We start from the raw sequence: 17,715 nt of genomic DNA on the forward strand, positions 1-17,715 counted from the left end.
CTCTCCCCAAGGAGCAAGGCCTAGACCAGGCATCCCCAAACTTCGGCCCTCCAGATGTTTTGGCCTACAACTCCCATGATCCCTTGCTAACAGGACCAGTGGTCAGGGAAGATGGGAATTGTAGTCCAAAACATCTGGAGGGCCGAAGTTTGGGGATGCCTGGCCTAGACTGTGAAGGAGAAAACAAACTGGACAAAACCACTCAGCCCAGGTAGAATTCAAACCAGGCAGCTGGCAGGAAAGCCCGCCAATCTCCAACGGCCAACCTGCTCCCTGAGGGGTAGTTCTCTGCAACAGGCAGCAACAGCCACCCCCACCCCCGACTGGGTAAGCAGCCATTACAGGTGAGAAGAGCATTGCTGCTTGTAGGCTTCACAAAGTTGGCCACTCTGGGAACAGCACACCAAACTAGATGGGCATTTGGCCTGACTCAACAGAGCGCTTCTTCTGTTCCGAGTCAATACTAGGCACAGCCGTCAAAAGAGCACCAGAATAACTCTATTTTAAGAATATGGATTGCGCCCAGAAGCAGTAAAGCAGCGGGACAGGGCAGCTATTTCAAGCAGAGAAGCAGAAAGCAGTAAACGGTGCCAAACCTTTCATTTGCCCAGTTCACTCCAGTTGTAGCCCATCCTCCAACTACTAGACTCATATCCAGCCTTAGAGCTGTGGAAGATGACAACAAGCTAGGAAAGGAGGGGCAAAAGCTGTAGGAAGCAGTGGGCAAGGAACACACTTTAGCACGGTAAAACTGCTCCTTCAAATACAGTGTACACCTTTGGCTCAACTGCATTCTAAAGCAGCAATCCTGTGCTATGAAATTCCAAAGAGTTGCAAGCTTCCACACTATACATAATCTATATATTAATCAATTTGTGTGCTATTTAAATTGCAAACAAGGCAGTGAGTGTGCATGGGGTGAGGGGAGAGAATCAAGTATTTCACAATGCCATATGATGCAGCAGGCGGGATATAACCTGTGACTCTTCAGATGCTTTTAGACTCCAACTCCCACCAGCCCCAGCCTGCATGGCCTATACTATAGTAAGGCACGATGGGAGTTTCAGTGCAGCAGCCTGTGAATGGGCCACAGATTAGCCACCCCGTGCCAAAACCTACTTTAATATCGAACTGCTAATTACATGGAAGTATGATTCTTTGCTACTGAGCATTTCTTTACATTTTGTAAATAATTAAAACTGGAAGAAATATGGAGTTAGGGGAAGGCCCTTTCCCCTCACTCTTTCACAACAAATTTCCTGGAATTTGCCTGAAAAGACAGTAATTAACAACAGGAATTGTTTTGAAACATTACATATTTCACTCCTTATGTTAGCTTTCTCAGTGATTAGAAAAATCTGTATCCCATTCATTTCCTCTTTTAAAAGGCTATACAGGCTTTTAAAGCTCTGTCATAGATGATTTAGCAAGATGCAGTGCTGCACGTCTTTAAAATTAACCTACCATTCCGAAGAAGCTTTTCACCACCCTCATTGCTAATTAGAACAGCTTAAAATTGTCAAAAGGCTCAAACTATGGCTGGCTATTTTAACAGGCCATTTTTCTAAAACATTTTTTATTTTATACCTAAATTGTTATGCAAATACAATTACTGAGGCTGAAATCCTATGAACACTTAACTCAATAGGATTTACTTCAGAGTAGACATGTATAGGATTACACTCTAAAAAAATGATCCACCATTACAAGGCATAATGAAAGTAATGCTGATTTAGGCATGAGAAATGCTTTGTGGATTGTCCTCTAAGCTATTACATAAAATGACAATTAAAATTGTATGAGAACAAGTACATGAGAGAAATAGGAATAATTTACAAAAATAACTTTACATACTGGAGGGAAAAGGGAGAGGAAGGGATGTTGTACACACAACAGGAGAGGTCTGCTGCTTTGAAAAAAGATGAAATGCTTTTAACAAATTTGAATTCAGAATAGCTAGTATATTTTAAGGTAAAGGTAAAAGGATCCCTGACCATTAGGTCCAGTCGTGACCGACTCTGGGATTGCGGCGCTCATCTTGCGTTATTGGCCGAGGGAGCCGGCGTACAGCTTCTAGGTCAGTGTTTCTCAACCTTTTTTGGGCCAAGGCACACTTGTTCCATGAAAAAAATCACAAGGCACACCACCATTAAAAAAGTTAAAAAAATTAACTCTGTGCCGCCCTATATTGACTATATAATTATGACTGTAAGAAACACTTGCCAATTGCTGTGTTGGTTGCAATCTCCTGTAATAAGGCTTCACAAGCCGCTGATTTCTCTGCCAGCACAATCCTTTGCTCAGCAAGTTTCAGGTTGAGCTCATCCAGCCAGCTTCTTTAAGTTTGTCTAAAACCACCCTCCCATGGTGGTGGCTGTTGAGAGCTGCGCTCGCCCCGCATCGTGACCCGGCCGGCTTCCTTTCCGGTGGGTCAGTGCTGTATATTGGCGGCCGCCAGGCACGTGACGATGCAAATCGCCCTTCTCGTCACCGCACGTAGCGGCACACCAGCCAGCGTCTCGCGGCACACTAGTGTGCCGCGGAACAGTGGTTGAGAAACGCTGTAGATTCTAGGTCATGTGGCCAGCATGACAAAGCTGCTTCTGGCGAGCCAGAGCAGCACACGGAAACGCCGTTTACCTTCCCGCTGTAGTGGTACCTATTTATCTACTTGCACTTTGACGTGCTTTTGAACTGCTAGGTTGGCAGGAGCTGGGACCGAGCAACGGGAGCTCACCCCATCGCGGGGATTCGAACCGCCGACCTTCTGATCGGCAAGCCCTAAGGCTCTGCGGTTTAACCCACAGCGCCACCATAAATACAAAAAAAAGTTATTCAGATCTGTGTCATGTGCCACTGATTCAATTATAATAATTTTCTAATATATTCCTACTTTAGCCTCCTATTTTAAAGGAACTACAAATAAAAGTGCAGGCATATACAAACCATAAAAAGCAGGGTGGGCAGCATTTTGCACCCAATAATCCACAATCTGAAATCCTATACTACTAAGCAAGCCATAAGGGAAGAAAAATGAGTACAGATTCATAAAGCTGTAGAATAGATCTTTGTCCAAGTAGAGAAGCAATACTTTCAGTTTCCTCTTTAAATACACATAGCTGGAAAGGTTGGGGGGGGGTGTTCCAGAAACCTTGAAGCTTTATCCTTGAAAGCAGAGACTCTTGCCTACTTATACAAGCTAAACTCAACACACATGGCAAAGTCCACACTTTTTTTAAAAAAAAAACATGCTGTTCACTGCAACAGCAAGTACTGTACTTTAGTAGATTTCACGGGGAAGGCAAGGCATCATTCACCATCATGACCCATGATCAGAAAACAGACGTGAAAGTTTTAGCTCTCCAATGGTTGCCCACACAAAAATGACTCTCCACCATTGAGATGGTTTCCATTTACTTTCAATATTAAACACTCACACATAAGTGGCATAGCCCAGAGTCACAGATGGCAATGGCCCTATTAATTTGCAAGACGGCTAATGGAATTTAGGAATGGCATATGCAAGATGTTAGTACAGTAACCACATGTTTAGAATTAAAAAACCTGTTGACACTTCTACTGAGTAAAATATGCTTAGCATTTCTTGAGTAGAACATATATTTATGACTGTCAACTGGATGAAGATTTTCAGTTTATTAATCTAGCTTTAACTAATAAACGAGTTCATTGATTCGGTCTCGGTCCAGTATACCTGAAGGAGCGTCTCCACCCCCATCGTTCTGCCCGGACACTGAGGTCCAGCGCCGAGGGCCTTCTGGTGGATCCCTCACTGCAAGAGGCGAGGCTACAGGGAACCAGGCAGAGGGCCTTCTCAGTAGTGGCACCCGCCCTGTGGAAAACCCTCCCATCAGAGGTCAGAGAGATAAACAACTACCTGACATTTAGAAAATACCTAAAGGCAGCCCTGTTTAGGGAAGTTTTTAATCTGTGATATTTGATGTATTTTAATGTTTGTTGGAAGCCGCCCAGAATGGCAGGGGAAGCCCAGCCAGTTGGGCGGGGTATAAATAATAAAATTAATAATAATAATAATAATAATACACCTGTTACTTAAAAAGAAGCAAGGAAGGGGTGATGTTCTCTCTAGCAATAAAAGGTTTGTTTTAATTAAAACATACATTTCTGGCCACCTCCTACCTGGCAGCATTGCTTGACAATTATACGAAACAAAAAATCAATGCTGTTTTGAAAGGTTGTCCACTACCTTGATTCAAAATGGCATTCAATCATGTCCAATCATAAATGAAAACCTGCTTCAGAACCATGTTGCAAAATTAGAGAAAAGACCAACTTGCCAAAATATACAGATTGAATAAGGAAATTGAAATACTAGCAAATACGGACCACATTCAGCAAACTTAGATACGTTTCTGGTGAACACGAGAATTGATTTTTTCTATTCACCAATTGCAAAAAATTCCCTCCATTAAGTTAAACACGAGGGCTGCACCATTTACAGGACTTTCACTCTTGAAAAATTCCTGCCTACATCAATACAAGAATTGGGAAACATGAAACATACACACCCCTGCATCATATCAGAGATTTTGTTTACTATCTGATTGCTATTATGAGACAGATTTCTGCTGTAAGTTTCACACAAGGTAAGTAACCATGTTCCATTTTCAGACTTCCCTAAAAATCAGGATGCATCCAATTTCAGTTGTCCTTCTGTGAAAGTATGATTAATAATTTTAACAACAAAGGCCTAATCCTCTCATCAGGTTTAACCAAACTGTGACTTAACATGAACACATAAACATGCAGCTTCCCAAAGCAGAAAAAATGGCAGCTTAGCTTCTTCCCAGTCATTTTACTGCTGTGCCATGATGACCCAAGTCATAGCTTGGCTTACTTCATTGTCCAAACTTGGGCTCATGCATAGTTCTCTCTAGACTAACTATGACCTGTAACTAAGGTTTGTGCTATGGTTTACAGCTCATGGTTTGTCTGGGAGAGCTAAACCAAAAGCTCAGGCTTCAATGGCACTCTAATTCAAACCACAGTTGAGCTCAGCACTGTGCAACAGCAAAATGGCCAGGAAGGAAAGCAGCTGTTGATCTCCTTTCCCACACTAAGCCATAGTTTGGCTTAATGTGAACTGTGAATCAGACCAATGACGGAGTCAAACCCACACACTTCTCTATATAATGGTAAGAAGTTCAAATTCCATTCTTTCAACATTGCTGAAGATGCTGATTTAGAACACCAATTGCATTCTTTTTAGCACAGTAGCTGGTTGTCAGTGGGCTTTATTGTAAGAAAGCCATAGTAGTTTCAGTTTGGAAATCCAAGTACTTTATCTTTCAGTTTTTCCCACCAAGTTCAGCAAGGAGGCTGGAAAGAAGGAAGGCAGTCTTGCTCTTAATGTTCATCCCCGCTGATGAACTGGCTATCAAATTAATTTGCTATCAAATCTTTAGTTGATTAATCCACCAATGAAATCTTACAACCCTGCTACAGTTGAGTGCAATAATACCAAAATAAATGGGCATGCTTTACATTTTTCCATCTTTAATCTTAGTAAGATTGGTGCTCTCAAATTTTGTCCTCAGATCAAATGGATGCAAAAAACACCATACCTAACAGCCACCATTTTCTCTTCCAATCAAAGGGCACTAACAACGGAGTGGGGGGGGCTCTGTCCTAAAAGAACTAGGAAGTGGCTCTGTTGAACAAAATAGGGCATATTTCTGAGAATTGGTCTGTTAATAAATAAGAGCAAATAGCCATAGAATTAGTCTGTTGGTTGCTAGAGAAAGACTACTGTCCACTTTAGAATCCACAGGACACCCTGCCAGACACACATTCATTACAATGGGCAGAGATCCCTGACTTTTCAGCAGACGTTCAAGAATGAAGCAGATTCCACAAAAGCTGACACTGTGTAATACAGATGACCAAAACTACAACACGCCTCAAATATTTTCGCTGATGCTGTGAATTCTTTGGACCACAGGGAGAAAGAAGAACATAGAAGATCAACTATAGGAATTCACATAGGGCAGTACGAAACATTAGTCATACTCAAGAGTACAGTCAATAGGCAAATTACTTAAAACCACTGATTTCAATTAGTCTACTCAGTGTTGAGTAGATATCACACACTTCAGAGTTGAATTTAACTCTTTATTAGCAAAAAACATGCTCTTCACAGACTTGGCTGAGTTTCAGGTCTAATGACCTTAGCAGGTCATGGTCTTAATCAATAAAATCAGACTAAAGGTTCCTGCCTCCCAACAGCTATCTATGTCTCCTCCTCTTCAAGATTTTTCCAAGCAATCTGAAATATACTCGGAGTCGAGAGTGAATTTCATGCTCTTTATTCGGCTTGTAGTAGCAACAGAAGAAGAGAAGAATGGTTCTTTCCCCAAAACGTCTGCTTATATACATTATTTACACAATGGGCCTTGCGTGATTGGGTACTTCAGGGCTGCGCCTGTAGGCCAATCAGGTTGCAGATTCAATTCTGCCAGCAGCCTAATTGGCTGCTCCTGCAGGCCAATCAGGTTGCAGATTCACTTCCGCCTGGAGCTGGATTGGGTGGCTCCTGCGGACTAGTCAGACTGCTGTATTCTGGATTCTATTGTTTTAGGATTCAGCTCAGTACATAACACAATCCAAGACTGTGCCTGTCTTTGCTCCACCCGTTTCATGCCTCTCCTGCTTCTGGGAGTCGGGGGGAGGGGGAAAGCTTGTCATAGCAGGAGGGGGAGGCACCTGTGACTCTTCACCAGCCTGACTCATCTCTGCCTCTTCACTTCCCTCTTCTCACTAGCCTGCCTTAGCTTCTGCCTCTGATTCTGAACTTCTATCTGCCACAGACTCTTCCAACTCACTGAGCCCTGTTACCCCTCCAACTTAAGACACCTCCTCTTCCCTCTTCTCACTGACGTCTCACCACCACTATCCGGGCTCTGAGCCTTTTTGCCTTGGTGGTTTCCCAGCTGGTTCCCACCACTATTCCTCAGCATAAAACCAGTCCATGACAGTGTCTTATCCTACTGCAAGATAAAAGCAGCATGCTCATTTCCCTGGCTCCGCTAACTTCCTAAAACCCAGGAACTCTGAGACCAATGCACCCTGCATTTTCCAGTCCGTACTCCCCTAGTCTCTCCTGGATCTCAGAAGAATGCGCAGATCTCCTGCAACACTACCATGAATTCCAAGTGTTTAGATACATGGTGATTCTAGAATCCTGGGGTTGGCACACACTTAGCAATCATATCAAGGAATTTTATTAGAAATAAAAGGTAGAAGGAAGAGCAGGCAGAAGGTGAAAACAGAACACAAAATAAACCGGAGCACTGTGGCTCCAAAACTGGACCAATCCTAGCCTATTTCCCTGGCATAGTCCAGAGCAACTCTAGCAGAGAGGCCAAAAATGAACAGCAGTGGGATCATGACAGCTCAGTGGTTAAGCATGTGTCTTGCTCAGTTGGTTAGAGCGTGGTGCTGATAATGCCAAGGTTCAATCCCCATATGCATATTCCTGCATTTCAGCAGGTTGGACTACTAGATGATCTGCAGTGTCATTTCTCTGGCCGGCAACTGCCATTAAAAGGATCAGATAGCAGGTGATGAATGGCAGACGTCTGTCTGAGACCCAGGAAACCTGCTGCAATGAGTCAGAATAGATAGTCTGGGCAAGATTTAAGGAATGGAAATCAAACCCAGTGCAGTCTACTAACTGGTTGCAGCCACATTCCTGAGTCTTCAGGCAGTGGCCTCAACCACCAATTGCTACCTAATTCACTTCACTGGAAGTGCTCAGGGTTCAGCATGGGACCTTTTATATATGCAAAGATGGACAAATACTCTGCCGTGTTCTGAGGCAACTTCCTTTGTTCCTGTGTGGTGTTATTTATAAATGCTTCCACTGAATTCTGTTAGAGAGCCAAAACACATGGCACACAACCCCTTCCTTCCTTCCATCCTACACACAGCACTACATGTGTCCATTGCTCAGACATTAACGCACATAGCATGGGGTTCTTTCTCGCTCTCTCTGCTTGCACAAATTCCTTGGGCCTCAGAATGCATGAAGGGGGGGGGGGGAGTTGCTGACACTTGTCTTGGGATTCACAGACTGTGCCTCATGAATCCAGTCACAAAACCCAACAGGATCTTGAACTTTACTCTGCCAGCTATGGATGCAAAGGCGAAGCATCACACACAGGCATGCAAGGGAAGAGAGAACCGGTGTTTCCAAATATGACTGCAGCAATCTCTCTCTTTTCACCAGATAATACAGAAACACTGAGCATTGGCTAAGTTGTATTGACCAATGAGTTCCTTCCTTCCTCGGTAGCAGGTGGCAGCATCTCCCACACAGGAAACTCCAAGAGTGGAAAGGGAGGTCATGAATGTCATTTTCAGGTCACTTCTAGGTTTGGTGCCGTGTGCATTTATGCATCAATCAGTTGTTGCCCGTACAGTGAAGGTGCTTACTTGATCTCAATAGGCAGGGAGTTCTAAAGTACAGGTGCTGCCACACTAAATGATCGAGTTCTTACAAATGCAAAATGGGTATTATGTGGCACCTGCAGTAATGCAAATGCAACATCACTCTCTGGCCACTTGAGATCCTTCCAAGGTAAGAAGTTTGATTGTGATGTGAATGTGAGTGATGGGATGGCAGAGGCTGTGAAATACAAAAGGCATCTTCACTCATGTGAGAACCAGGTGATTGGCTCAGACACTGCAAACAATCTCAAGACTGAGCGTTTTCTATTGGGAGATCACAACCAGTGATCTCCAAAAAAAGTGCATTTAGCTTTGATTGTACCATTTCCTTGGCAGGGCTCAACACTGTCTTGTCCCTTTGTAACCCAAGTTCACTACACAGATGGCTACCAGCATTTGCTCCTGTAAAAGTGCAGTTGTGGTTTCCCTGATGGCTTAATCTAGTTCTTCCCTTTCATTCCCTGAGAAGAGGATCTTCCTCCTCAGATGAAAACTGCTTCACTAGTGGGCCTTGAACTCTTGTCCCGGGGACATGTTTGTCATACATGTCTCCTCCCAAATGAGCTGTCTACTTGTTGCATTGTACTACCAGTTCTTCTGGCCTTGTGTGCTAGCTATCTAAAAGTGATTATATGGTGTTTATATGCGCAAGATATATAAGGGGATTCACAAGCTGGTGTGCAGAGATTTCTGGAGCCTCTTAGTTTCTAGGATTTTACTGCCTGTACCTAAGCGATTGCTAGCAAATATAAGCAATCACTCAAAAGTAAGGAAAACCATAGGACTTGACAAGGAAGTGTGGAGAGGGAAAACATTATGCCCAGGAGATTTCAGAAACACAAATGACAGAACCAAGAGCCAAGTTGAAAAATCTCTCTTTTACACAGTTATAGAATCAACGTCAACACACAATAAACCACAGAAGAGACAAATAGCTTTCTACCTCCACCTTGAAGTACATGGCATGGCTTGCTTCATTTGTATAAGCCATTTTGAGCAAACTGACCTGTAAGCAGCAGTGATTTTGGAAAGCTCTGAATTTTCACATCTCAACTAGCTGAAACTAAACACAGTCTGTTCAGAAACGACATTTTGAGATTGGCATGTGACATCACAATGCCCCTTGTGTGTTTAGTTTCAGAGCTAGGTGGGGCGTTCTGGAAACAGGTGTACTTTGATTAGATTTCAAGGGTGTGAGTTTTCCCAGGAGCAGTCACAAGCTTAGGATGCCTGCTCCCTGCTTATAACATACCATGGCAGGAAGAATTAATGGGTTTATCCCTAGGAAACAGACAAGTAGAAAAGCTGGTACAGTGCAGGTGGTGGCCAGGCAAAGTGGACTTTCAGAACTTTTCAACTCTGTGAATAAGGTAGACACACACTAAAAACAGAAATGGATGAATGAATGGGAGGAAAGTAGTTTGGCTGCTCGCCACTCAACCATCTTCCCATAAAGTGAATCGTGAAAAGTTTAACTTCACCTATATTTCAACATGGAAATTAGGTTGTGTGAATGGATCACAGACTAGAAAAGGAGCAGCTCTGCAAACATCAGTCCTGTGGATCGTCAGGAATTACAGACTTCATTAATACAACCAATATGTGGGGGTTTGTGGCTCAATTTAAGCAAACTGGGGTACCCAAATAATGTTTTCTGGCTTCATGTGTGTCTTTTGCTTGGAAATTGACTCAGTCACACAACATTATTATACAGCACCCTCAAACAACTTTTCAATCCCAACATTTCATGGCTTTCACCAAAAAAATGATCATTTTTTGGAAACACATAACTTTGCTTACAAAGCAACTTCTACGCCAAGCTAGCTTACAAGCAATCATAAAGAACATAGAGAATACTGGTATTAAAGTTGACAAAATGGCCCAGAAAATGGAAAAAAATGAACCATTTTAATCTTAAACACATGTAATAGTTTTGGGTATTAAGCCACAAAGGCAAATGGAAATTATCACCGGTATTTTATGGCACTCTAGTGCAATATACTCCCAGCACTATTTCTGACATTCTGTCCCACAAAGAGACACACTTGCAGCAGGAAAAGGGGATCTTAAGATATTCAAAATAATGTGGGTGCTCAAGAGAACCTAGCATGGAAACCAGTGATATGGCACAACTAAAAGCAAAAGACTCCAGAGATTTGCATTCAATTGGTATTTTCAGGCTCTATGGAAGACTTTTGCTGAATTGTGAGGAGGGATACCGAGAGACCCTGGGTTGTTGCTCTTATTATTTGGGTCATCCCTAGATAATACAGCTTGGTTCTCATGGTTGTATTATCGGGATCTATTTTCAAAGCAGTAACATTATGTAGTTTATATCAACTATCCCACTGGGGTAGACTGCGATTTGGATTGTGAATATGCAGGGGCTTGTCTGACTTGCATCAGTCGCTTCAAACACAACTATCATTTTGTTCCTTCCTACCCTGCAATTTTAAGAAAACCATGTTGGTATTAAAGCAAACTCTTCAAAAAGAAACTTTGTAAGGTTTTTAACCACAAGATGGTAGTTTAATATATCTCAGAGCCTTGAGGGTAAATTATTTTCTCCACTGAGTGAGTCCCTAATGGACAAAAATCAGCACTGTCGAGTTATCCAAGTGTTAAATGCTCCTATCCAGTAGCAAAGCAATAACAGCACACCAGACTGCACACTAGACACAAACCAGAGATGAGGGTTTATGCAACAGTGGGAAATTGGTTCTGTAATGTAAATTTAGTTTTAGGGGGGGGGGGATTATGTAATATATAAACACAAACCGACATGCTATGTGCATGACAAAAAAATAGGGTTTCTCAGTATGTTACAGCTTTCTCAAATTTGACCATAGATCAATGGTGTCCAATACCCAATATACCTATGTGTTAAGAAACAACACAAACATTTGAATAATTTGTATTTATTTTGTTTTACAGTATGTCTCAACTTTGTATTTTCTATTATGCATTCTGTCAATTTGCTTCATGTTGTCATTCTGTATTATTTTCAGTTCGCTTCAAGACATACCTCCCTCCTAGGTTCTCCATTAAAATATTTACTAGCCCACATTCTTTACAACTGGATAAATGGTTATGGTTGTATTTACCATTAACAAAGGAATTCAAAATTTAAGGAACAATTTAAACCTTCTCTTTACTATAATAGATTATATATTCTGTAACTCACAATGACTGTGAAATAATAGGATTAATCCAAATCACTATGTGACATTTGAAAACCTTTTCCTTTAAAACAGGGATGGGGAACTTATTGCCCTCTAAGATGTTCCTGGACTACAATTCCCATCATCCTTGACCACTGGCCATGCTGGCTAAGGCTGATGGGAGTTGGAGCCCAGCAACATCAAGGGCTACCATTTCTCCATCCCTTTTTGGGACAGGGGGGGAGAGTCTTAAATGACAGGTGTTTAGGTCTGTCGTTGATGACTAACAATTTAGCAAGCTAAACATCAATCCAGTTAAGGTCCATAGCTCAGTGGGAGAGCACATGGTTGGGAAGCAGGTGGTGTTATGTTACTGTGGTAGGGAGGCACACTGCAGTCCTGCCTGCTACAGACAAATCAAATTGTGTCATGTAATGTGGACACAGTACATTGCATCCCTCCAAACAGTATGTAGATCATCCATATTAATAAGAGTGGATGAGGGCCTATAAGGCAGGATGAAGGAACCTGTTAGCTCACACAAATATTTGGGATAATGGCTTGGATCCTAGTTAGGTATCCCCTGGCAACAGCATCCCTTGACCTCCTATCAGCAGATGGAGGGAACTGACTTTTACCAACTACTTTGTACCATGTGTCCCCCAATCTGCTTCAGAAAGTTTGGACACCCTCCAGAGCAGCATGAGAGGCGGCATGGAGTTCTGCAGGAGGAATTGGTGAAAACTGCCTTTTCCTCCTCTTCCTGCAGATCCACTGGATCTTGGTTCCATCTGTGAATAGGAGGAGTTTTTTTTCAGTTGCAGAAACCTAGTTTGGATCTGCTCCAAATCATTGCATTTCAGGTAATTTTCACACTTCAAAAAAAAGAACATGTAAAACTAATAGTGACAAGACACATAAGAGGCTGCATATGCAACTTGAAGCACCTTCAGACCCAACTGCCATGAAATATAACTGGTGCAGACACAGTAGCCAAGGCGTTTCTTATTACAATACAGTGGTACCTTGGTTCTCGAATGTAATCCATTCCAGAAGTCCATTCGACTTCCGAAATGTTCGAAAACAAAGGCTTCCAATTGGTACAGGCGCCCCAGAAACAATAGCCGACAGCTGCATTGGATGTTCAGCTTCTGAAAAACGGAACACTTACTTCCGAGTTTTTGGCGTTTGGGAGCCAAAATGTTCTAGTACAAAGGCGTTCGACAACCAAGGTTCTACTGTATATATAATTTGCATTACACATCTTAACAACAGAATACAGATTTTCTTAGCACAGAAGCTGTGACTTTCTGGGTACAGAAGGCACATGTATTGCATAATTTGAATGGTATGGGGGAGGAATTGCTCTATGTGAGGCTGCCCCTGGGTCTGGTCCGGAGGCTCTAGCTGGTGCAAAACACAGCAGCTAGGTTGCTGATGGGGACAGAATATTGAAAGCACATATCCTGGGTGCTCAAAAGCTTGCACTGGCTGCCCATATGCTAACAGGCCAGGTTCAAGATTCTTGTACTGATTTCCAAGGCTCTTAAGAACTTAGGTCCTGGATACATCAAGGACCAGCTGATTCCTTCCTTACATCACCTGCCTGATAATGGACGTCTTTTGCAGAGTCATGGGCAGTAGTGCCCCCATGGCTTGGATACATGACTTGTGTCCACCAAGAGCCATGAGTTCAGTACCGCAGGCACAATTTTAAGGAACTCCCAGTTGAAGTGAGACAGGCCCTGTCCCTGTTGAACACCTTGTACCAACTGAATACTTCTTTATTCCATCAAACATTTTAACTAAATTCTCATCTTATAGTTTGAAATTATTTTTATTTTCATTGTATTGAGTTACTTGGGTTAAACCACAGTGTCTAGGGCTTGCTGATCAGAAGGTCGGCGGTTCGAATCCCTGCAACGGGGTGAGCTCCTGTTGTTCGGTCCCAGCTCCTGCCCACCTAGCAGTTCGAAAGCACATCAAAGTGCAAGTAGATAAATAGGGACCACTCCGGCGGGAAGGTAAACGGCGTTTCAGTGCGCTGCTCTGGTTCTCTAGAAGCAGCTTTGTCATGCTGGCCACATGACCCGGAAGCTGACTGCAGACAAACACTGGCTCCCTCGGCCTATAGAGCGAGATGAGCGCCGCAACCCCAGAGTCGGACACGACTGGACCTGATGGTCAGGCAGGGCCGGCTCTACATAGACCCCCGGTGGTGCAGTGCACCATGGCGGGGTGCTGGTAAGCTGGGCGCCGACCTGGCAAGGAGGGTGCCGCGTGGCAAAGCCGCGTGGAAACCTATTGCGCCCTGCGAGGGCGGGTCGGGCGGCGGAGCGATCTCCGCCCCTCAGCACCAGGGTGCGCGATCTGCTCAAGACGGCCCTGCTCAGGGGCCCCTTTACCATTTACCTTTCTTGCCCACAACTTAAGAAGCGATAGTAATTAAGCGATATTGTCAAAAATAAATAAATTTATCAATACCCTCCAACAATCACTACAAAAAGACACTATCAATGCCAAAATGTGTATAGAGCAAACCATTAATTTCTCAAGAACCATATTAAGGTAGAAGCAAACTCTGAAGCTTATTCTAAAATGTTGCAGCTGACAATCACATCATCCCCAGTAACAGATTTTGCAACGCCAGCTGTAAGTAAAATGTTTCTTTTTTGGGTAGGTCTCTGAACATCTATATCAGAATCTACATACAGAAAGAAATGCAGAAAAAAATTGTCTGAGAAACTAAGTTCCCCTAAAATATCAATGTACTGAAGCAAAATATTGCATGATCCTTCTCAATTTAAACTTGACAGGTAGCAGAATTGAATCAAGATATAGATGAATGAGCAAAATACATGGACACAGCAACTTGTATATTAAAGTTTAATGTCAGGGTGACCAGCACAATCCTTCTACCCTTGAATATTACAACATCAGAAGCATTGAATGGTGAATTAAATATAGCATTTGAACTCAGATCAGTGCATCTGAATGCAATACCAACATACTGAATGAACTTCATTATATTACAGCAGTAACTGAAGCTCAGCAGTGAAAAACTGGTGCAAATCATGTGACCCACACAGGAACTACAGTTGCAAATCCCTACTTAAATAGTTGGCCAGCTCAAAAGCTTGCTAAGTCATCAACAAGGAATGACTCCCCCCACCCCAAAACCTTTCCATATTCATGTACTGTACTGACTGAAAATTGCCCAAACTCCTCTCATTTTATTCCTTCCAGCCTGGTGCCTTCTAAACAAATATTGCATACAAGTGGTTTTTTTTAATGTTCTAAAAAAACTATGTGACACTATAGGGTCGCTATGGCAGAAGAGCTCAACACCCCACTTTCCAAAAGCATGAATGCTTGCAACAGAGAGCGCATTGTATTTATGACAAACACATGGTGGAAGCGTGAATGTAGCCCCTTCTTCAGGCAGAAACAGGCCGCTTGCCCTTCAGATTGCTAGTGCCTGGCACGGCTGCCTCTCCTGCCTCTCCAGAGCCCCTGACAGCGATATAAATGGATGATTCATTCCCTAACTCTCGCTGACATGCGACACAAGAGATTCCTCACAAACCTCTTGGGCTTTCTACCTCCATGATGAACTCCCTACTACGCTCAACGTTTTAATTTTTGTTTGTTGCTGCTCTCTTTCCTGAAAAGCCATGTTCTAGCATCAGGCATACCCTTTGGCTTGCCAATTACAAGTTGTGTTTTTTTAAAAAACCAAAACAAAACCAAAATAAGAGCAAGGGAGTGGAGGGAGGACATTCCAGAGCACTGATGGTCGGACCCACGATCCCTCCATCCCTCCATGGTGCTGCTGCGGCAAACAACATCTGGTAACCCTAGACTGCCCTTTCCTTGATGGATGGCTGCCAGGATCGATGAGGCTCGCCAGCCGCAGCCTCTTCCAAAAGCCGGCCACACCTCCAGGTCTGAGAGCTGCCCCTAGAGTCCGGCCTAGAGAGCTGCACACAGGTAAGCCAGCGGGGCTATACAGCAGAGCCTCGGCTTCCTCATCATGGACTATGAGGCGTCTCCAAGGGAAGGGAGGATAGATGCTCTGCAAAGCTGCCAACCAGGCATTTCGCGCGGTGCGGGGAGGGGTAAGGGGGGCTGGAGAAAGGGAGAGACTCTCTTCCCCTCCCTCGAAAAAATGTCAAAGGCACAGCACGCCCCTCCGATTTCCTGTCAGGCAGCGAGGGCTGATTTTTGCATCGGCCCTCTCTCTCTCTCTCTCTCTCTCTCTCTCTCTCTCTCTCTCTCTCTCTCTCTCTCTCTCTCTCTCTCTCTCTCTCTCTCTCTCTCTCTCTCTCTCTCTCTCTCTCTCTCTCTCTCTCTCTCTCTCTCTCTCTCTCTCTCTCTCTCTCATTCACACACACACACACACACACACACACACACACACACACACACCAGAGGCAGAAGAAGTGCAAACAGGCTCTCTTCCCACCCCTCTTTTTATCTTATCTCCACTTCATCCGTCTCGGGCCCCCGGGCGCCCTTCTCCATTACAGCTGGCCACGCAGGGTCGTGCACAGGGCGGCACCACAGGAGAGCGAAGGGGTGTGTGTGTGTGTTCTTTAACAAACGCACATATTCTGTCCGCGCGTGGCAAGGTGCCGTTGTGCGGTTTTTTTGTTTTGGTTCGGGTTTTTGTTTTATTTTTGGCCTTCTTTCATTCACACGGTTCCGGTTACATCTCGCCACATGCGTGGCGACGCTAACAGAGTCAACACCGAGGGAGGGAGGGAGGGAGGGAGGGAGGAAGAGGCAAGCGAAGAGTTAAAGGTCTCCGAAGAGAATAAGGCAGGGTTGCTCCCCTACACCGAAACACGCTCACACACCCAGAAAAGAAAAATATTGGGGGGGGGGGCACACCTTCGCGTTTCGCCGATCTAGCCCACGATGTGTGGTTGCTAGTATTACTATTATTCAAAATATAATGCGGTATCCCGATGAGAGGCTTTCCCTGCAGACTTGGTTCAGAGGGCAGCGACTGGCTGCCTCGGCCTGCTAGCGACGTCGAGGGGCTCGTGCAAGGTTGGTCTCTACAATGAGCCACGCAGCAAGTCTCCTTTGGCCGAGAGAGAGAGAGAGAGAGAGGAGGCGGCGGGAGGGGAGGGATAGGCGCAGGCACGAGCACTCCCGCGCACTCCCAGCCCAGCCGGTGTCGTCCACACTCACCCATTGATGTCGCGTTGGGGCTCCGCCAGACAGGCTGAAAGTTTTGAGGTGGCTGCAGGTCCGGCAGGGAGAAGAGACGAGCGAGAAGGCAGCGACGGCGGCGTGCAGATGACGGGAAACTGCCCTCTTCTCCTCCTCCGCCCGTCGTAGCTGCTGCTTCTTCTTCGTGGCTTCCTCTCGGCTAGTCAGTGCCCGTTGCAAGAAGAACAGAGAGGCTGCATCTTATTTCCTGCCCCGAAAAGCTTCCCCCGCAAGCGAGAAAAAAATAAATAAAAAGGCTTTTCCTGGCGTCAAAAAAAGAGGAAGGGGTGCGGTGGCGAAGAAGAGAACCACGAAGCGAAACACCTGACACGCCACCTGCAAATCTGAGGGATGCGCGGAGAGGAGCGGGCGAAGGCAGCCGAATTCTACCTGGGTCTGCGAGAGAGAGCCGAGTGTGCGCGTGTGGATGTGGTTGCGCGCGCCCGCCAGGGCGGGAACAAGAGCGGAGGGGGGTGGAGGCGGCGGTTCTCGGGAAGGGAATGGGGAGGCTGAAGGGGTGACGGTGGCGGCGTCGCCCTTTCCCAGGACAACCAAGGCGGCGGCGGCGGGCGCTACTGCAAAAAGGGCTCGCTTCGCTTAGCGGGCTGGCTCCGGCTGCTCCACAACGTCGAGATAACCGCTAGCGAGAAGGGAAGTGTCGCGAGAACGCACCGCGGCGGCCTCGGCGCACCGCCTTCGGACGAGCAGCGGCTGCAGCTGCCTGGAGAAAACCGGACACGCGTCGCCCGCTTTAAGGGGGGGGGGCAAGCAGGGCAACAGGGCAAGCTTCGTGGGGCCTAATCTCTCTTCCAACAATCACACAGGGATAGTAGTAGTAATACTGTAA

The 17,715-nt window shown here is 44.9% G+C and overlaps 1 protein-coding gene across 3 annotated transcripts in view; it reads right to left on the bottom strand.

Annotated features, from left to right (window-relative positions):
• Positions 1 to 17,512, bottom strand: part of SH3KBP1 (SH3 domain containing kinase binding protein 1) — a 150,682-nt gene extending 133,170 nt beyond the window's left edge. The window contains exon 1 of one of the 3 annotated variants that reach the window (XM_035116819.2): positions 16,848 to 17,512. In XM_035116819.2, coding sequence (XP_034972710.2) covers positions 16,848 to 16,851 — 4 coding nt within the window. In that variant the 5' untranslated portion in view covers positions 16,852 to 17,512. The remainder of the gene's footprint in view (positions 1 to 16,847) is intronic. The other 2 variants (XM_035116821.2, XM_035116820.2) reach the window with 2 other exon arrangements.
• Positions 17,513 to 17,715: the final 203 nt, after the last annotated feature.

This window comes from Zootoca vivipara, chromosome 4 (genome assembly GCF_963506605.1).
Source record: "Zootoca vivipara chromosome 4, rZooViv1.1, whole genome shotgun sequence".
Lineage (NCBI taxonomy): Eukaryota > Metazoa > Chordata > Lepidosauria > Squamata > Lacertidae > Zootoca > Zootoca vivipara.